This window comes from Anolis carolinensis, chromosome 3 (assembly GCF_035594765.1).
Source record: "Anolis carolinensis isolate JA03-04 chromosome 3, rAnoCar3.1.pri, whole genome shotgun sequence".
Lineage (NCBI taxonomy): Eukaryota > Metazoa > Chordata > Lepidosauria > Squamata > Dactyloidae > Anolis > Anolis carolinensis.
In genome coordinates, this window is record NC_085843.1 from 35,609,794 (window position 1) to 35,632,168 (window position 22,375).

The 22,375-nt window shown below is 38.9% G+C and overlaps 1 protein-coding gene across 2 annotated transcripts in view; it reads right to left on the reverse strand.

Moving 5' to 3' along the window:
- Positions 1 to 633: 633 nt before the first annotated feature.
- Positions 634 to 22,375, reverse strand: part of ccdc169 (coiled-coil domain containing 169) — a 35,654-nt gene continuing 13,912 nt past the window's right edge. For both annotated transcript variants that reach the window (XM_008107907.3, XM_062974724.1), the window contains 4 exons: positions 16,249 to 16,347; positions 15,987 to 16,040; positions 12,897 to 12,973; positions 634 to 1,256 (listed from right to left, as the gene is read on the reverse strand). In XM_008107907.3, coding sequence (XP_008106114.1) covers positions 1,154 to 1,256; positions 12,897 to 12,973; positions 15,987 to 16,040; positions 16,249 to 16,347 — 333 coding nt within the window. In that variant the 3' untranslated portion in view covers positions 634 to 1,153. The remainder of the gene's footprint in view (positions 1,257 to 12,896; positions 12,974 to 15,986; positions 16,041 to 16,248; positions 16,348 to 22,375) is intronic.

Below are 22,375 nucleotides of genomic sequence, written 5' to 3' on the forward strand. Positions count from 1 at the left end.
CTTTAGGAGCTGTGAAAGATTTCAGGAAGTTTATGTTTCACTTAATTGTGATATAATACATCTTTGCTTGTTTTATTTTCTACAGCTATGTCTGATTGCTTACACTTCAGAATTAGAAGGGATAAGTGGTCACCTTAAATCCATTGGGCAACACAACTACCTGTCCAATTATAGTGACAATCTTGAGGTTGGACTACCAATTCCAGGGAAGGATCTTGATGGTAACAGAGTAATGTAAGTGACAGGTGCTTGCAGGTTGGAATTGTGGAGAGAAGTTGTGTCACATATCTATCCCATTGCTGGACTAGGGGTCCAGGGCTGAAACTAAGGAAATATATGTGACAGAACCTCTCTCCAGGTTGGATAATGGAATAAGAGAAGGAAAATAAAATAATAGGAACTTTTCAAATGATGTAATGAACTGCAATCTCATTTAGCATTTTATTTGACCGAATTTAATAAAGAAAAATAGCAAGTACATCATATTAATATTATTATTATTATTTTCAAAAGTTTATTCAATAGCCTATAGGATAAGCTGATGAGGAAGACAATTTAAAACATTATGAAAGTATGTTATATAAAATACTTGCAAATATTCAAAAACATGACAACAAAATAGATCACAGTGGCTTAGTTTTTTAAATTACTGTATTCTTTTAATAAGCAAAAAGAGTTACATAGTAATTCAGCACACTTGATTAATGTGATTCATGTTCTTTAAAAAGAGATCAGCAACCCTACATATGTGTTGAAATGTTCTGATGTCTTGCATGACATCTTAGATCTAAGAAGTGATGTGAATTTGTCTCCTGCCCAAAACAGGATGTCACCCACATACCATGGATAATTCATTTCAAACATTTTAATTCACCCATGTCTCGACTCAGTCTGGAAAGGAAAGAACCAACCTGGGAGAGATCCTATCACAAACTGCAGATTTCACCAATAAATAGACATAGTACTCTGATAAATATATTACAAATCAGATGGTGCAGACACAGGTATATGAGCACTTACACGGTTTAATCTTAAGCATGATTAGTGTGAAGATGCTTATTTTAATATATTATGATTTAAAATATTTTCTACTCTACTATAATTCCTACTTGGAAAAGGCATAATAAGAGAATAGAAACCATGAAATAATATATTAGAGCTTCAGTTTTGGAAGTTGCTTCACTCCTGCGGTCTTTTTAATGGGTCCTTTTTTTGGGTCCAATATTCTTTGATTTCTTGGAATATTGCATTTTCCTCTGAAACACAGAAAACAGAGAGAATCAGACAAGTATTATGTGACTGGAGATTCTAAATGAAGATTGCATGGTAATCTTCATACTATCATTAAGATCTAAATCCAATTGGCTGTAACTACTGAAGCAGATCCATTGAATCAATTTCTCCATAGTACTGTAAAGTGGAAAAGTGTGTTAAAGCACTGAGCTGCTGAACTTGCAGACTGAAAGGTCCCAGGTTCAAATCCCGGGAGCGGAGTGAGCGCCCGCTGTTAGCTCCAGCTTCTGCCAACCCAGCAGTTTGAAAACATGCCAATGTGAGTAGATCAATAGGTACCGCTCCGGCGGAAAGGTAACGGCGCTCCATGCAGTCATGCCGGCCACATGACCTTGGAGGAGTCTACGGACAACGCTCTTTGGCTTAGAAATGGAGATGAGCACCAACCCCCAGAGTCAGACATGACTAGACTTAACATCAGGGGAAACCTTTACCTTTACCTTACTGTTAATTAACATTCATGTAAAACTTATTGACTGGTCCACTCTAATTGGGAATAGCCACTGGATTTGTACTTAAATCTATAATAAAAATGTTGTAATCTCAGAGATGCAAGTAGATTCATCTAGTTTTGGAGAGAAATTAGGCTTACCAATTTACTGGCCTCTTGACGGAAATGTACTTGTGCTGGTAAGGTAATTTAATTAAGCAAAATTAATTCAATTTATAAATGCCATAGTTTATCTCATAGGTATGAGCATAATGTGAAATAAAATGCCATTCTCAAGTCAACTTCCAAAGTTCTTTGCCAGAATAGTTAAGGTGAGGAATCCTGGGAGGCACAATCCCACAATATCTGAAGGAATGTGAGATTCTCACCCTTGATCTGGAACCATATGCTCATTACAATCACTACCATTACAGTACTTACGCTAGAATATTACATTTAGTTACATCATCCACTGGGTAAATTAATGCTCCTGACATTAATTTTCAAAATGTCTGTTTTTATTTAATGAAGCATTCATCAAAGCATGCTTCCTTCTGTGCTTGTTGGTTATCAAATACTATTTTTGATCTGGGAGTTCCCGTCCATTATCTGTCCTGTATTTAACATGAATTCCCATCTGTTTCTTGTTATTCGCAAAAGATCTTCTCAAATAATTTATTTGGGTCTATAAAACAGGTCTATATTTGTTGTTATGTAACTTTAAATCAACTCTGACTTACAGCATGGGTTTTCTTGGCAAGGTTTATTCCAGATTTCCCACTTTCTTCCTTTAAAATGAAGAGTGTGTGATCTGCCAAGGTCATCCAGCAAGTTTGTGGGGCTAAGCAATGATTTCAGCCTTCGTCTCCTATGTCTTTGTCCAACATTTAAGCCACATTGGCACCAAGTCCTATATGCTGCTGCCTAAAAATTATCTTTAGGTATACTGATAATGGGGGAAGCCCCTGGTGGCGCAGTGGATTAAACCGCTGAGCTGCTGAACTTGCTGACTGAAAGATCGGCAGTTCAAATCCAGGGAGTGGGGTGAGCTCCCGCTGCTAGCTCCAGCTTCTGTCAACCAAGCTGTTCGAAAACAAGTAAATGTGAGTAGATCAATAGGTACCGACTCAGCAGGAAGGTAATGGTGCTCAATGCAGTCATGCCGGCCACATGACCTTGGAGGTGTCTACAGACAACGCCAGCTCTTTGGCTTAGAAATGAAGGTGAGTACCACTCCCCAGAATCAGATACGACCAGACTTAATATCAGGGGAAAACCTTTACCTATACTGAGAATGATTTCTTTCATAAAATAATTGAATAGGTTAATTATATTTTTAAAGGCCTTACATGCAGCAATATTCCATTTTATTATTATTTTTACTGTTATTGTTATTAAACCTATGTTTCACAACAGTGGTTTGTGATGACATTTAGATTTAACACCAAAATTAAGACTCAATCTGTCAATTATTTTATTTATATCTCTGCTTTTTTTGCCAAGACTTGAACTCAAAGTAATCACTTATGAATTATTCCAATATTAAAACTCCACAGACATGTATATAAATGATTTTACGATTAAACAATAAACTATAGTATCTGAGCTATTTCTGAAGACATTAAAAGTGTTCGCCCCACTAGTCAACTTTATAATAGTGAATTTATGTCTCACTTGTAGAGAAGCAAACCCCTGAGTAAATAATTACTTCATCATTTGAATTAGTAACTGTATACTGGCATCATTTTTACCCTGAGTCCAATGCTTACATTTCAATACGGTCTGATCCAAAGAGCCCATTCTATAATTAAATCATACCTAACAAAACTTGGGCTGCTTGGTGCAATGCAATTAAAACTAGAAAACATTCTTCAACCAGGATCCCATTCCAGCTTTTTTTTTTGTATGATGAGGTAAAATGTATTAGTAATAATTACACTTGGTCCATTGAAGCAAAGCAAAATTGTTATTGCATATGTCTTACATTAAGGAAATTCCTTAATGCAAATTGGGAAAGCAGCTGTATCAGACATCTACTTCTTTACAATTTTACTATAGCGGTTATTAATCCCAAAATCAATTTCTAAAGACATGAGTACCAAAGATTAGAGCTAAATTCTAGGGGCTATATTTCTCCATCAGAATACATTTCTCCTGCAATGATGGTATGATTGTGTGGTTTTAGCATTGCTCCAGGATGGAAGCATTTAGCCATGTTGAAAATAGGGAGAGAATCGATGTCTTCCTAAATACTGTTGGTCTCCATTTCCAATCACAGACTCATTAATGGTGAGAACTGATGGGAATAGCAGTAGTTTGACATCTGGCGAATCATGGTCTACCTCCTCCATCCCTAGTTTATATTAGGCTTGCCAAATGTGTAGCTTCCAGGTGTTTTGGACACAGCTCTCATCATCATTTATGATCATACTGGATTGGGGTTGATGGGAGCTCAAGTAAAAATGTGTGAAGCCCCAGGTTGGGGAAACGGTGGAAAGAAGAAAAAAGAGTTTTCATTACTAACGACTGTGGTTGTAAATTGTTAAAAGAAAAATCAAGAAAAGAATTGGCAGTAAGTGCCAGAAAGTCTCCTTCCCCCTGAAACCAGCCAAATCTTTGTCTCTGCAAAGTGGTAACATTAATTTTGAGAGGTTACACCATAGCTATACCACATAGTGCCAGTGTTAATGATGATATAACATGGTTATCTGGATCCTAAAGTAGACAGGATACAAATCTTTTTTAAAAAGGTACGGTGAAAAATGTATAAAAGATATTACTAAAACTATTTATTGTACAGTACTATAATGACACAATTTATAGGAACAGCAGTTAGAATGTTAACAAAACCTGGGAAGGATAACTAAGATATCAATTACTTCTTCAGAACAGACTGAAATTGTTCTCGGTGGCTCTAATTAAGAATTCTCAGCAGGAAGTATTCTCTAGATTCAGTTTTCAGTTTTGTGCTTTCTGTACAAAATTAAGGTAGCAGGCCAACCAGTCTTCTGTCTTCCTGGGAAGCATGCTGCCTGCAACAAATCTAGACAGACAGGACCAGGACCCATCAGTATATTGCATTCACTCCTGCTAAAAAGTATTCCTGTGGATTTGTAGTTGCAGTTTCTTTCCTGAGAAAGAAACAAAATGCAGATTTTGATCAGTTCTGAGGAGGGACAGAGCGAAGGAAGATAGACGCTTTTGAACTGTGGTGTTGGAGGAAAATTCTGAGAGTGCCTTGAACCACAAGAAGATCCAACCAGTCCATACTCCAGGAAACAATGCTCGGCTGCTCACTGGAGGGAAGGATATTAGCGGCAAAGATGAAGTACTAAGGCCATACAATGAAAAGACAGGAAAGCTTGGAGAAGAGAATGATACTGGGGAAAATGAAGGGGGAAAGGAAGAGGGGCTGACCAAGGGCAAGATGGATGGATGGTATCCTTGAAGTGACTGCCTTGACCTTGAAAGAGCTGGGGGTGGCGACGGTTGACAGAGAGCTGTGGTGTGGGCTGGTCCATCAGGTCATGAAGAGTCGGAAGCGACTGAATGAATAAACACCAAGAGAAGGGACAGGAAAATGGGAAAAGCTATTTGTTTGGATTACAGCTCCCAGAATCCTCCAGCCCATATGGCCAATTCATATATCCATGGGGTTTGGTTCCACAACCTCACACTGGTATCAAAAATGTAGGTGATTGAATTCCTATTAATGATGTGATGTGGAGTAGGAGCCAAGGTGGTGGCGAGCCTTGGCCAACAGGCAAAGTATAAGGAATGCATTCTTCCTGCTTCCCTGCCTCCAGGGAGCCACCCTCAAAGGTGCTTCTCCTGGTGGGCTCCCTGGATTTCTCCATGCTCTTTTATGTGTTCCTCGGTATCTTCTTTGATCATGTCAGAAAAGCTTTTGCCACCAGGTTCCTTTGCAACATTCAAGATAATAAATAATAAACTTTATTTATACCCCACCACCATCTCCCAGAGGGACTCGGGGCAGCTCACAAAGCACTCATGGTGCAACATGCAAAATAAAAAAGTGCAAAAACAGTAACATAAAACAATAAGCAGTCAACATAAATATCACAACTTCAGTGCCCCCTGATTAAAAACAGTAAACGACAGTGATTGCTGTAGGTATTCCTGCTTTTTGCCTCAAAAGTGGGGAAGCTCCTGAAACCAATGACCACATTTCATAATCGGTTCCAACACACATTGATGATCTTGGGCTTTGGGTCATCTACAGCCTCTACAATAAGCACAACAGCATCTGCTATAAAGCCATGATGCTGCAGCCAGAGGTAACATCAAGCACAGAACAAATCTTCCCAAAGGTGAATGTAAATCATTTCAATGCACTTGATCAAGTGCCTGCAGTAGTACTGTAGTCTTAGATAGCGGCAATATCACTTCCATGTTCTTGTCAGTGAAGCAGAAAGATTGGGGATGGTCAGGAGTACTGCCATTCCAAACTCATCGTCAAGCATGCCTTCTTATTGTGTTGCCAGAACATGGGCAGGCAAATTCTGTCTTTGTTTTTAAGGGTTCCGAGATTGTTTACTTTGGAGATAAGGCCTGGCTTGATCATATAAGCTGCATTGCCACACACCAGAATAAGATTATCTTTCTAGGTCTTAAACCCAGACCCTGCTTGGCATTCTCATGGATATAGGTACGATCAGGCATATCTTCTTGTAGAGAAAACATGCTCTAGAACGGTTGTTCCCAACCTTTGGTCCTCCAAATGTTTTGGACTTCAACTTCCAGAAATCCCAACCAGTTAACCAGTTGTTAGGAATTGTAGGGGTTGATGTTTAAAGCACCTGGAAAGGTTGGGAACCACTGCTCTAGAAGATAATATTTCTCTTCTTAGAGCATTTTGAACTCTTCTTGGCACTGGCTGATGTCAATTTTCCTGTGACATTTTAGTTCTTGAGGCTGAAGAACTTTACACAGATAGCCAGCCATCGCTTAATAGCCTTAAAACTTCATCTTGATCTCCTAAACCCCCTCAGAGTAATGCTTCCAGAGGCTAAGTGCTTTTGGCACATAATGTTGCCACCAACAGAGAGATGTTTCTGTGACATGTCCTCTATCCAGATATTTAATGCTTTCACAGATTTTAAAAGCACTTTATCATGAACCATTTTGCTGTTGTGGATTCAGCACTAACACATCCACAAATTTCAGCATCTTTCTTTACTGTGCAAATGTTGAATTTGTTCTTACCAACTTTACATCTCACTGTGGCAAACAAAACATGATTTTTCAAAGATCTAAAACTTATATTCTCATTGAGAGATAAGGCCACTTTAAACTGCCATTGAGAGAGTAATCTGTGAAGGAATACTTGGACCATTTAATTGCTTTTTAAGGACCTTTTTCCAAGAAAGAAACACAAGTAATGAACAGAGGAGATGTGAAGCTGAAGAGAGGCTGCAATTAAACTTATAAGAGAATTGTTCATTGGGTTGTTTTCCGGGCTGTATGACCATCTCCCAGAGGCATTCTCTCCTGACGTTTTGCCCACATCCATGGCAGGCATTCTCAGAGGTTGTGAGGTATATTGGAAAAAACTAAGCAAGGAAGGTTTGTATATTTGTGGAAGGTCAGAGTGGGAGAAGGAACTCTTGTCTGTTGGAGGCAAGTGTGAATGTTGTAATTAATCACCCTGATTAGCATTAATGGCCTTGCCAGCTTCATGTCCTGGCTTCTTCCCGCCTGGGGGAATCTTTTGTTCAGCGGTGTTAGCTGCCCCTGATTGATTCATGTCTGGAATTCCTCTATTTTCAGAGTGTTGTTCCTTATTTACTGTTTTGATTTTAGAGGTTTTTTTTAAATACTGGTAGACATATTTTGTTCATTTTCATGGTTTTCTCCTTTCTGTTGAAATTCTCCGCATGCTTGTGGATTTCAGTGGCTTCTCTGCATAGTCTGACATGGTGGTTGTGAGAGTGGTCCAGCATTTCTGTGTTTTCAAATAATACACTGTGTCCAGGTTGGCTTATCAAGTGTTCTGCTATGGCTGACTATTCTGGTTGAATCAGTCATCAGGACCATGAGGCCAGATGACGAGGAGGAGGAGTTTCCTCCCAGCAGCAGGATCTGAGCCTCAGGAAGAGGAACAGCCTGATGCTACTATGGCTGAGCAGGAATGGACCTTTCCAGGAATGGAAGCAACTGAGCAGGATCAAGAAAAGGAGGAAGAGCACGCGTTGGCATTCCGCACCCAGCTCAGCGGCGATGCTATTCAGCTGTGATGGTCTAACTGATTGGCTGAAAGAAGAAAATAGCAGCTGAAAAGTTTTATCAGGCGCTGCATAAAAGGCTGGTGTTTAGAATAGTTGACTGCTAGAGGCAAATGTTATTTGGTGCTACAGCCATGAATCTTTGATGCCCTTGTATCTTGAACTTTTGGACTACACTTGTGGATACTGGACTTGTGCTTTGAAACTTGGACTATGCCTTGGATATTGGACCTGGACTTGCAGTAAAATTCTGTGTATTTAGGCCCCTTGGAATGGACATTGGAATTAGCTTGCTTGCTCCTGTTTACTGAACTGACTTCGGTGTGAAATCCTGGACTGCCTCTAACTACTCTTAGGAGGAAGGCTGCAGACCACTGACAGTTAAAGTATGTTAAATAAAATTAGAAGCTCTAAGGCAGAGGTTCTCAACCTGTGAGTCCCCAGGTGTTTTGGCCTATAACTCCCAGAAATCCCAGCCAATTTACCAGATGTTAGGATTTCATAGAATCATAGAATAGTAGAGTTGGAAGAGACCTCATGGGCCATCCAGTCCAACCCCCTGCCAAGAAGCAAGAAATTGCATTCAAAGCACCCCTGACAGATGGCCATCCAGCCTCTGCTTAAAAGCCTCCTAAAAAGGCCTCCACCACAGTCTGGGGAGAGAGTTCCACTGTCGAACAGCTCTCGCAGTGAGGAAGTTCTTCCTGATGTTCAGGTGGAATCTCCTTTCCTGTAGTTTGAAGTCACTGTTCTACGTCCTAGTCTGCAGGGCAGCAGAAAACAATCTTGCTCCCTCCTCCCTATTACTTCCCTTCACGTATTTGTACATGGCTATCATGTCTCCTCTCAGCCTTCTCTTCTGCAGGCTAAACATGCCTAGTTCTTTAAGCTGGGAGTTGAAGGCCAAAACATGTGGGGACCCACAGGCTGGGAACCACTGATCTAAGGGAAAGTATGGTTTGGAGCTTAAAGCATTGAAGGTCAATAACTCTGATGTCAGTAGAGTGGTAAATAATATGTTCTTTCTATCTGACCCTAAAAGATTAATTTGAGCCCTTTTTGAGGATACAATTTTTGATAGTCCTCTTTTAAAATTCAAGCTAAAACCCAAAACAGACTCCTGGCTCCATTTGCCATCTGAGCCATTACCTTCTATTAATTAAGAACCTGTTCTTTTAAAAAAGTGGCCATACATTTGATTTAAGAGTTTTTCTATGTACAAAGGTGTTCTGTGTATAAACACTTGTACTGCTAAAGACTCTATTCTAGAAGATCTTCCTAATAAATAATATATTTTTTGGAAATATTAAGATATAACTTGTCAGTTAAATTAATCTATACATATTTTGGCTGCTATATAGTAAATTGTATTTAAAGTAGAAAAAGCAAAGCAAATTAAACAAACCTTTAATTTGCGATCTGCCCAACCATGAATATTATGAAAACGAGGCAGGTTTTGTTTATCATCATTTTGTTTAAATAAAGAGATACATTAATCCAGCTCTTTGGCAATTTTAATTGCAATGATTAGTTGTTTTCTGCATTATACTTGGCATAGATATACGACACTGCAGAACAATTTTGTACTCTTGACTCCTCAAACATATTGGTTCTTGGTTCATTATGAACATTTAATAACATGGAAAGGTTTCTATATATAACCTGTATAATTAAAATACTGGGTTTGACTTTTAACAAATCTATGCAAAGCCATTAGGAAGTGGCATACTGCCATCTTAAAATTATCCACATTATTAAAAAAAGAATGGTACCATCTCTGAAATATTAAAGATCAGGGAGAAATTGTTGCTCAAATGTCTTGTACTGTAGAGAAAAGGCTGGGGGAACAGAGGGAGAGTTGATATAAGGAAGGAAAATTAATTTTTAAAAAGATTATACCAGGGATATTAGCTATTACCCATGACTATTTAACTAGATCTGCAAGTACAAGTATATTCCTAGCTTCCACTTAAAGTTAAATTAACATTATTTTTTTAAAAAAAATTCAGGATGTAGAAAGTAATAGCTTATTTCCTAACTGCTACAGAGTTAAATATTTTCTCAACTGACCGAAAGGCACTAGATCAGTGGTTCTCAACCTGTGGATCCCTAGATGTTTTGGCCTTCAACTCCCAGAAATCCTAACAGCTGGTAAACTGGCTGGAATTTCTGGGAGTTGTAGACAAACACACTTGGGGACCCACAGGCTGAGAACCACTGCACTAGATCCTATCTGATCTTGGAAGCTAAGCAGGGTCAGCCCTGGTTGTTGTTAGTCTTATTTACTTCATTTATACCCCGGCTTTCTCCCCGAGGGGACTCATGGCGGCTAACAATTACACACTTAAAGCAAAATGCATACATTGGGTTACTGTGAGTTTTCCAGGCTGTATGGCCATGTTACAGAAGCATTCTCTCTTGATGTTTCACATTAATCTTTGGCAGGCATCCTCAGAAGTTGTGAGGTCTGTTGAAAACTAGGTAAAAGGGATTTATATATCTGAGGATGCATGCCATAGATACAGGCAAAATGTCAGGTGAGAATGCTTCTGGAACATAGCCATACAGCCTGGAAAACTTACAGCAACCCAGTGATTCTGGCCATAAAAGCCTTCAACACAAAGTGGCTACGATTTTTTTTTTAAAAATTAAATAGTACTGAGTGTTTGTTTAAAAATACAATTTAAACATAATAAATACAATTAAAAAGCATTATGGTTAGTACTTGAATGGGAGACTACCAATGAATATCAGTTGCTTAGGGCTATACTTGAGAGAAAGGAACTGGCTGAGCCAATTCTGAGTATTCCTTGCCTAAGAAAATCCTATGAAATGCACAGGGACACCACAAATCAATTTGAAGACATAGACACACCTACACACCAAAGTATTGTTTTTCAGGAGCTCAAAAAGATTGGGCATGATCTGTGTACTTAGGTACGATGGTTCCAAGAAGTGTATAGACTATTACAAATATAAAATACTGTGACACTACAACAATAGCACAGCATAACAGTAACTCAAAGAAGATAAATGTAAAATCCATATAAACCCACTGCAGTGGGTAAAACATCTTCTGTAAGTTTAGAGATTTCTAATTGGGGTTTTAGATCAGGAGAAACAATCAGTCCCATCTTTATGACTAGAACATATCTTCCAAAGCAAAATGAACCCATAATGTACGGAAGTGCCTGCCAGCTGGGTACATTTAAAACTAATAGCTGGGTGCCGATACCAAGAAAGATCATGGATATGGTTTAAGGTTGCAGCTATAACTCCAAAGACATACACAGACTGTGGCTAAGACAAGAAAATATACATTGCTCCAAGAGTGGTTTGGGATCTTTCCCTTGTTCAGTCATTCAACTGTTTGAAAAGAGAACCATCAGTAGCAATCAGCCTGAACTGTCTTATATAACATTGTGGGGTTGTTTATTTTATTTTTATTTTTTTAATGGTACATCTCAACAAATGCTGTAGTGAAATCCTTCAAAGGAAAGGCTGGATTTGTTTTTAAGAGACAGAGTGAAGAATGTTATGTACTGGACTGGATGAGGGCAAACAAATTGGAATTTAATCCAGACAAGACAGAGGTACTCCTGGTCAGTCAGAAGTTAGATCAGGGAAACGGGATTCAGACTGTGCTGGATGGGGCCACACTACCTTGAAGACACAGGTCCGCAGTTTGGGGGACCTCCTGGACTTGGCATTCAACCTGGAGGCCCGGGTATCTGCGGTGGTTGGGAGGGCCTTTGCACAATTAAAAGTTGTGCACCAACTGCGCCTGTTCCTTAAGAAGCCCATCCCAGATCTGGCCAGGGTGGTACATGCCTTAGTTACATTCCGTCTGGATTACTGTAATGCACTCTACATGGGGCTGCCTTTGAAGAGTACTCAGAAACTTCAGCTGGTCCAAAGAGATGCAACCAGGTTGCTTACTGAGGTTGGCTGCAGGGAGTGGATAACCCCCCTGTTGCAGCAGCTCTACTGGCTGCCAGTCTGTTATCAGGCACAATTCAAAGTGCTGGTTATGATCTTTAAAGCTCTAGATCAGGGGTCCCCAAATGAAGGCCCATGGGCCAGATGCGGCCCTCCAAGGTCATTTACCTGGCCTCCGCCCTCAGTTTTAAACTTAGACTCACCCAAAGTCTGAAATTACTTGCAGGCACACAACAACAATCCTAATTAACTTGACTATCACATTGGCCAGAAGCAGGCCCACACTTCCCATTGAAATCCTGATAGGTTTATGTTGGTTAAAATTGTTTATATTTTTAAATATCGTATCATTCTTTCATTGTTGTTATTGTTTTTGTTCTTTTTGCACTACAAATAAGCTGTGCACTGTGCATAGGAATTTGTCCGTAATATTTTTTTTCAAATGATAATTCAGCCCCTCAACAGTCTGAAGGATTGTGGACCAGCCCTCTGCTTAAAAAGTTTGGGGATCCCTGCTCTAGATGGTTCAGGGCCAGGCTATTTGGCTGACCACATCCCCTTGTATGAACCTGCCTGGGCCCTGAGATCTTCAGGAAAAGCCCTTCTCTCAATCCTACCTCCATCTCAAACTCAATTGGTGGGAATGAGAGAGCGGGCCTTCCTCTTCGGCGGCTGCCCCACAACTCTGGAACTCCCTGCCCAGGGAAGCTAGAATGGTCCCCTCCCCACTGTCCTTTCAGCAGCAGGCTAAAATCTTTTTATTCAGGCAGGCTTTTAAAGAAGAAGGTTTTAAAGATCTAGTCAGGGGGTACTGTGGTTTTACATGTTTTTATGGATTTAACCTGAATTGTTTTTAATACTAATGATGTTTAATACTGTTTTAATATTTGTATTTTTGTATAGTTTACATTGTATTGTAATGCTTTTAATGTTAGCCTCTTTGAGTCTCTGTATAGAAACAAAAAGTGATATAATAATAATAATAATACCTCAGAAGCTGATTTTCCCTCTTCGTATCTGCTGCCTCCATTTTTTGCCTCTCGAAAGGTTTCAGGGATCCTGATAGCTGTAGAAAAAAGCACATGGTAATTCCTAAATCTACTAGAGCTTTGAATATTGTTTGAAAAAATACCTCCCAGACACTGAGTAACTAATGTCTTACTATTTCATTTGTTTATATATATTAAAATATGGTTAAAATATGGAAAGGGCCCTCAATCTCCGATCTCCCAAAGTATGTTTCAAACGTCATGAGTAAACATTACTCATGAGTCCCAATTTTGGGAGGAAAGTGGGTTATTAAATAAGAGAAAATAACAACTCAATAGACCCAAGACCAAGTTACTTTGTGAAAATAACACTGTTATGCCCAGGTAACAACATCCCTTCATCAAAGTTATATGGTATTGTTGACACTGTTACTTGCAATGCATTACTTCCAACTCTGAAATGTGTAGGTACTGAAAATACCACATCATATTTGGCAGAGACCCTTAACAATGAATTGCATGCAAATTTGTGCTGTGTTTAACTTCTACGTTATCTGGCTCAGGAAAAAAAAAGTAATTGTCAAGATTACTGGGTAAAACAATCCAGAAATATCCACAGAAATCAGAGTTTACTCTCGAATCTGCAAGACTGCTCTCAGTTGAGTACATATAAATATAGGTCCAAATCTTGTCCCAAGCCACTGTTAACACCTCCTTCATATACAGTAGAGTCTCACTTATCCAACATAAATGGGCCAGCAGAATGTTGGATAAGCGAATATGTTGGATAATAAGGAGGGATTAAGGGAAAGCCTATTAAACATCAATTAGGTTATGATTTTACAAATTAAGCACCAAAACATCATGTTATAAAACAAATCTGACAGAAAAAGTAGTTCAATACACAGTAATGCTATGTAGTAATTACTGTATTTACGAATTTAGCACCAAAATATCATGATGTATTGAAAACATTGACTACAAAAATGCATTGGATAATCCAGAATGTTGGATAAGCGAGTGTTGGATAAATGAGACTCTACTGTAACAAGGCATTATCTCTAAGTAAATATGCATCGGACTGCTCTGTTAAATGTCCTTAAGACCTCAGTTTGCATAAATATCAAAACTATCTGTTAACTGAGATTATCCCACCCAAGGCCCTTCTCTATAAGAGCTACAAACTGATTAAATAAATATGTTCTCATGCATAATATTCTCATTTCCACAGACTGTTTTGAAAGCTTTTGGTGAAAGATTGGAAGATAAATCTTATGAAGCACTTTTCAGTTTAAAATTGCAACAAAGGTCATATTGAAATATTTTAAGGAAGTATTTGAGATGAAGATCAGCAACTTGGAAATAACAAGATACAAGTAATAGTGGGTTGCAGTGAGTTTTCCGGGCTGTATGGTCTTGTTCAAGAAGCATTCTCTCCTGATGTTTCTCCCACATCTATGGCAGGCATCCTCAGAGGTTGTGAGGTCTGTTCAGAGCCAAAGCTAGAAATCGCAAAATAATTTAGGAATCAGACTTCGTTGATAAACTTAATTGGACACGCAAGACAGATAAACTTCAGTGAACACTCTTGGGGATTTGGTTAATCAATTAAAATTCATGATAAACAAGGGTTTTTTTAAAAAAAAAAACCTGAAAAAATGGGGGGGGGGTTGAACCCCTACCCCCCCTTGGCTACAGCCCTGGGTCTGTTGGAAACAAGAGTTCTTTCTCCCACCCTGGACATTCCCCAGATATAAACCTCCCTTGCTTAGTTTCCAGTATACCTAACAACCTCTGAGGATGCCTGCCACAGATGTGGGTGAAACGTCAGGAGAGAATGCTTCCGGAAAATGGCCATACAGCCCGGAAAACTCACAGCAACCCAGTGATTCTGGCCATTAAAGCCTTCAACAACACATTACAAGTAACAGGTAGCTATAATCAGTTACTGGCTGTTTTGTGGAGTAGTTTTCTTTTGTAAAGAAGGTATAGTGAGCCTTGAGTTTGGTTCCAGAAATCCCCGTTTATACTATAATCAATGGGCGCCCAATTTCATGACATATAATAATGAAGTAAAATGGTGTCCCTTATATAAAATGGCAAAATCAATGTTTACTGTTGGATTTATTTTATTATTATTTTTAAATATTCTCAAATCCTGGATGGTTAAATATGTGCATACAGAATCCATGGGTGTGGAGTCTCAACTGTATGACAAAGTGGCATTTCAAAAGTAACACGAATGGGAATGAAGTTACTTCACTGGTGAATTGAGCAGTATTTTCTAATTATTGTTTCGAGCATCCAGGTTTGCTGTCATCGAGTAAGTCATCAGTCTTAAAGTTAACATTTTTAAAGAAACAGAAATGAAAGTTCAACGAACAATGCATTGAGTAAAGAAGGACATATTCTAACAAGGAATACCAATAAATTATTTCTTGAAAGCTCCAACAAATAACAGGGACAAATCACTTTCTAAGCACTGACACAGACAGTAAAGAAAGACTGATTCATCTGTCTCTACCAGCTCCTTAGAGACAATGGTGCAGCCAAGAATGACAAAGAAAAAAACACAAGATGTGGGAAATGAAACTCATGAGCGAAAATCTTCCACATTATGGTGTTCCCAAAGGGATGCAAAGCTTTAGCTAATTTTAATAGAACTAATCTATGGAAAACCAGCCTGAGAGCATAAAGAAAAGGAAGGAGTCTTGTGCTACAGTTAGTTTATTTCAGCAGAAGCTCTCATCGACTCTACACTACTATTTCAGATGCAATACTGCATATGTCTGTGAACAATACTACGAGCAACGTAACCCAAAAATGAGTCAGAATAATCAACGGGGTGTCAAGAGCAACAGCCTTGTAATAGCACTGATTCAACTATTAAGTCAACAAGGGCAAAGAGATGCCATGAATGATTAACATTCCTTTTTAGCATTCCAGCTGAGTCAGACGTAACTCTGCGAAGTTTTCTAACTTGAAGACAAATCAGCTTAAAACAAAGTAGAAGAGTCCAGTGGGGAAATAATAGTGATTAGCTTAGGATAAAATGTTTTCTCATCAGGTGACAAAGGTTCTTGTACTTACTTGTGAAATCACTGTTAAGTACGCACGGCGTTCATCATTCGCTTTATGATATGCCTAAATACCAAAATAGTAAGAAGTTAGAAAACAGATCTATTAAAAAAATTGGACAAAATTAAGAGGCCAGGATTGGTACAAACACATACCCTGCCCCACAACATTATTGTGTTCTTCTCACCAGCACTATAGGTAAAGATATATCCAATACCAGAGGAGGGAAATGCTGCAAATTTATTTGAGGTGATGGTTACGCCAAAATACAAACCTTTGCTTCTTGATGTAGTCTGAGCTCATAATCTTTCAGTTGGTTCTGGAGACTTTTCTTCTCCTCTTCCAGTTTTTTGAGAAATTGATTTAAAGAATCCTGGTTCAGAAACAAGCAAACAAAAGTTATATAGTTTCCTTACTATTCCAGTAAACCAAGAGTGCATGATGAAACCAGAACCTGTGGTTGTGTGTGTTAAGTTCTGAAGAACTGTGGTCACTGTTCTTCCTGGTCTTTACAAGGCTTCTACTGCTTTCCCCATGGAGATGCTAAGTGGACAAAACAGGATATATATTACCATCGGGGTGCTGTTGGTTTCCGGGCTGTATGGCCGTGTTCTAGCAGCATTTTTCCTGACGTTTCACCTGCGTATGTGGCTGACATTTTCAGAGGACCTTCTGAAGATCCTCAGAAAATGCTAACCACAGATGCAGGCGAAACATCAAGAGAAAATGCTGCTAGAACACAGCCATACAGCCTGGAAACCACGCAACACTCCAGTGATTCCGGTTGTGAAAGCCTTCAACAATACATATATTACCAACCATTCGGCACTGTAAAAATTTAGTTTTTTGTAAGAGTCTTTCCCGGTTTGTTTTCTTGCCTTTACTGTTAGAAATGACAGCCTTCTTCAAGCCTTCTCTAGTAATGTTTATCTATGATCCTGTTGCTTACTGTTTTCTTCATGTGTGTTCTGGTATGCAGGTTCCTTTACTCTATAATTCCTGAGGAGTTCTAGGAGGGGCTGCAGACCATATGATGACTACAGCAGACTACAAACTACTTCAGATCTCAGATCACACACTTGCTTGCTGTTTTACTCTAAGAGATGTCCTGGCCAGATGGCACAGAGAATTATCTCAAACATATCTGGAACTGGACTCATAAGTTTTGTACCTGTGTATGTTGAACACATGAAGGTTGTGAGTAAACCAAATATGTTACTTTTATCAAAGTCTACTTCATTTTTGTCTCTTGAGTGCATGATATAAAACAAGTTGTTTATGGGAGAGTATACAGTAGAATCTCACTTATCCAACATAAATGGGCCGGCAGAACGTTGGATAAGCGAAAATGTTGGATAATAAGGAGGGATTAAGGAAAAGACTATTAAACATCAAATTACGTTATGATTTTACAAATTTAGTTCCAAAAATATGTTTTACAACAAATCAACAGAAAAAGCAGTCCAAAAGATGGTAATGGTATGTAGTTATTACTGTATATATGGATTTAGCACCAAAACATTGCAATGTATTGAAAACATTGTCTAAAAAACGTTAGCTACTAACAAGTTGACTACAAATAAAGACAGAATTGCATAAAATGAACTTACAGAAGCAATATTGTCGGAAATTAAATCCATAAAAAGTTCAATCCTTGCTGTCTAGAGAAGCAGCTGTGGATCGGGGCAGGAGGCAAACTGCGTTGGATAATCCAGAACGTTGGATAAGTGAATGTTGGATAAATGAGACTCTACTGTATGTATTTTGGGCACTGAAAAGCACTTCTAAAGCTCTGCTGTTTTCATGCACTGGCAAAATCTCTGTTTTCCTAACAGATCAGAGATAACAGGTTATTCATTCTAACAATTGAAACTATTGCTTTGCATAATTATATCTGGTTGTATACCACAAGAGAAGATTCTACTCTAAAGGGTTTTTGGCTCTTCTCTGTAAGGTCATGCTTTTCTAAAAAGGTTATGATCTCCAAAAAGCGTTTTTCCAAAAGGTTACTCAGTTCTGAAAAAAACATGGGAAGAAGTCCTATCACTTTATTTTAGGAAAATGGAACGAGTAGGAATGACGCAGGTAGGTAAACTATATAAGCCTACTTTACTTTACAAGTTTCTTGCCTAAAAGCAACACAGCATTTCCAGTATCAATTGCAAAAATCTAGTTCTTTTTTTTGTTTTTACATATCTATATTCATGGTCCAGGTTAAGACAAAATAGGAAACTATAGCTGGAACCCTGTTGGTGATATGCACACATGTTAAATGTGCCTTACATGTATGTATGTCATCTGTCTTTGGTGAGGGGACAATGTGCTATTTTGTGGCCCTTTGCATGACATCCAAAACTTCACCCAGGAGCCAAGCCCCAGAAAGAGTCCCTACTGCTAACTGGGGCAGAGAAGAGGAAGGCAAGACAAGCAGTTCAGATTATGTATTTCTGAAGGAAAGCAATAGGAGGATCACTCCTTCTGTATGTTTCCTTTTCCTTTTCCCTCAGAGCTGAGACTAGCCAGTTCATTGTCTGATGTGTCCCTTCAAGGATTTGACAGCTTCAGATGGAAGAAATTTTGGATTGTGCACAAAGAGACATATGTGGGCAGAAGGACAAAGAACTGTACAGGCAGAGCACAGTTTGATGGACAATCTGCTTGATAGAGTAGAATCTCACAATTATCTCTTTGCTATTTGAACAAACTGCAGTGAGCTTTGAACTTACATATTTCTGTCTTCTCTCTCTCATACAACTGGAGGAGAAGATTGGAGGCTTTTACCTCTAAAGAAATCACAGTTCTCTTTTTTTCGTGTCAAGTTCTCTGTGACAGCTAAACACAAGGAACCGTGGTCATAGACTATGGTTGAAGAACAAGACATGTTTAAAGGAAAATACCAGTTTAACCTTGTCTACCTTCTCATTAGTGGTAGCTTAAACAAACTGAAATGAGTGTAAATGTTAAAAAGAACAGGAAACAAGAGCCTACAGTCTTCTTGTACAGATTTTTTATTCATGTCAGAAGTAACTTGAGAAACTGCAAGTCGTCTCTGGTGTGAGAGAATTGGCTGTCTGCAAGGATGTTGCCCAGGGGACACCAGGATGTTTTACCATCCTGTGGGAGGCTTCTCTTATGTCCCCACATGGGAAGCTGGAGCTCACCCCACTTCCCTGACCTTTTGGTCAGCAGTCCTGCCGGCACAAGGGTTTAATCCCACTGGGGACTCCCTAGTGGACAAAAAAGGGAGAAGTAAGGAGGACTCAAATCAGAGGCTTGCTACAGATGACTTATAAAATTGGAAACCAAAGCTGCCCAGTTACAGCTAACCACAATCCGTGAACCATAGAGTAAATAAGACAGGTTGTGCTTATATATTCAGGGCCACTAGTGAACTGATATTTATTCAACAGGAGTTCTATAGTTTCTTTAGGAGAAGTGAAGAGGGCTGACTTCCTATTATTTACTTATCCTTCTTTCAAGGCACAAGATTCCCAAACATATATTAGAATCAACATATCTCCTTTCATAAAGAAATGGAACTGTTAGTTCCCAAATGCTTATCCACTGGGTGGGTGGATGGGATTGCATGCAACACCTGAACTTTTGAAAACTGTTGACATTCCACTTTGAAGCACAAACCACTAATCATATACAGGTATCCTGTTAAAAAACTCCCTAATCTAAGTTCTATATATGACATGTTGGGCTGCAACTCCCATAATCCTTGATACTCGCCACACTCATTTGAATGATAACAACTGTAGTCCAACATTTGCAAGCTGCAAGGCCATTAAATGCTAATCAAGGTAATTAAGTACATCATTCACACTTGCCTCCAACAGACAAGAGTTCTTTCTCCCACCCTGGACCTTCCACAGATATATAAATCTCCCTTGCCTAATTTCCAATATACCTCACAACCTCTGAGGATGCCGGCCACAGATATGGGTGAAACACCAGGAGAGAATGCTTCTGGAACATGGCCATACAGCCCGGAAAACTCACAACAACCCTGTAGTCCAATATGTTGGCATCTAAGACAGGAAAAAGCTGCACTAAAATTGTCAGAAGGGATACCTATCACTTCTGTCTTCAAAATTCAACCACAGGCACAGAAATGAAACTTGGCATGGCACACAAACAGCAGAATAAGAAATTTAAGTAGATTACATTTTCAGAGGACTTACCATTGATGTCAATACAGTAGAGTCTCACTAATCCAAGCCTCGCTTATCCAAGCCTCTGGATAATCCAAGCCATTTTTGTAGTCAATGTTTTCAATATGTTGTGATATTTTGATGCTAAATTCGTAAATACAGTAATTACAACATAACATTACTGCGTATTGAACTACTTTTTCTGTCAAATTTGTTGTATAACATGAAGTTTCGGTGCCTAATTTGTAAAATCATAACCTAATTTGATGTTTAATAGGCTTTTCCTTAATCCCTCCTTATTATCCAAGATATTTGCTTATCCAAGCTTCTGCCGGCCCATTTAGCTTGGATAAGTGAGACTCTACTGTATTTTAAAAATGATAACTATGAAACGTCAAAAACATGTGAGTCAACAAAGGACATTACCACAATAGAAACAGATGAAGATCAGTTTCCACAGAAATTAACTGACTGTAATCCTGCACATGCCTACTCAGAAGTAAACCTTGCGGAATTCACTTACTCCCAGATATATGCATAGTGTTCCCTTCCTGCATCACATTTAGCTGGAAACAAGCACAATTTACTAACATACAGAGCATTTTCATTATAACTCTCTCCCTCTGAAAGGATTTCAGCAGATCCACAAATTCTTTAGAAATTGAAGTCAGATACACTGGGTTAAATGGCATGGGCACAGAAGGCAAGCGGTACATAGTGGGAAGAGCCATTTGGATGTGTTCATTAAAACCATGTCATGCCAGAGAATGATCTGTCTGTTTTTGAGCTTTCCTAGAAAGGGCTGTTTTAATACCCAGAAACTAGAGTGTACAGTGAAGTGAGCAAAGGTGACATGTTAACGAAAAGACACTGGCATGCCTCAAGAAATCCCCTGCTGATTTTAAAGTCAAAAACTGACAACAGGGGCATGGATTTCCAGGAAGTTCTCCCATGACTGGGTCACTTGCTGTTCGCTCTTCTGTGGTTAGAAAGTGGCAGACAGCATGACAATATCAAAGGCTACTTTTTTTTCACAAGTAATCACATACACCCCTGCGCTACAGATTCTCTCTCAAATGAACTAAACTAACTGCCTCTGATGAATACATGTGCCTAAAAGAGTAGCAGCTTTAAGTTGGATAAATGGAAAAAACTGTACAGATACATAATGCATAGGTAAAGTTAATGAATAATTGTCCTCATATTGGTGTGTCCATCTGCTTTGATCAACTGACAATGTTTTCCTTATGGAGCTTTCAACAGAGTGAAGTAGATAAGTGCCTTCTCTGGTTGTCTTGCTACCTCTACAGAGGTATGCCAGATTGGAAGCTACTTTCATATTCCCTAAGCTTTAAAAGAAATTTGCTGTATTTTTTGCCTATTGCAGATTTTTGTGCATTTGTTCACTACTTTTAGAGGCTATTTTATCATTCTTTATTACACTTCGTTGTGCTCCACTAATATTTTTCTATTGCCAATTGCCCTGGAAGTAGTTAAGAATGGTGGTATAAACATATCTGGATTAAATTACCATTGATACAAAGAATTCCCTGTCAAAAAGCTGTTTGGTAACAGTCAGCATCATGGTTTTTTGCAGAGATCACAGGCAGATCTATGTTTGCCTGGGAATTAGAATTACTGTGGTTAGTTTTTCAGAGAAAGAAACATTAGCTGGAATCCTGCTGGTCTGAGTAACCTACAGTTTTGCTTCTGTGAAAGTCCCCTAAAGCCGGTAAGCAGCTGCTGCGATCAGCAGGGGCTTGTTCCCCTGTTGATTAGGAAACAGCTGCCTCAATTTCCCAGCACAAGGGGGATTTGTGACAAGGGGCTTTTTTTGTCCATCATGCTGGAGATTGCTCATGGAAGGGTGTGAGAATGCCAGACAGCTGCTTCTCAATTGACAGAAGAACAGACACCTGTCAATCCCAGTAGTTGCTTATTGGTATGCCAGAATTCATTATGTAGCAATATCATTACAGTGCTACGTAGTACGCAATGCATGTAAAGAATTGCTGCAATGGTTTTGAAAGAAACTGCATCTACCACCTTATACAAACATTTATTGGACCTTTCTCACCTCTAGTTCTAATTCCTAAAGCTGCTAAATACTTTAGACTAGTGTCTTTTAAAGCTAAAAGAATTGTACATACAAGACACTGGAATCCATCTTTCAAGCCACATTTGTCCATTTGTTTGTCAGTTACCACAATGGTAACTGTTAGGAACCTATACAGAGCTTGGAAA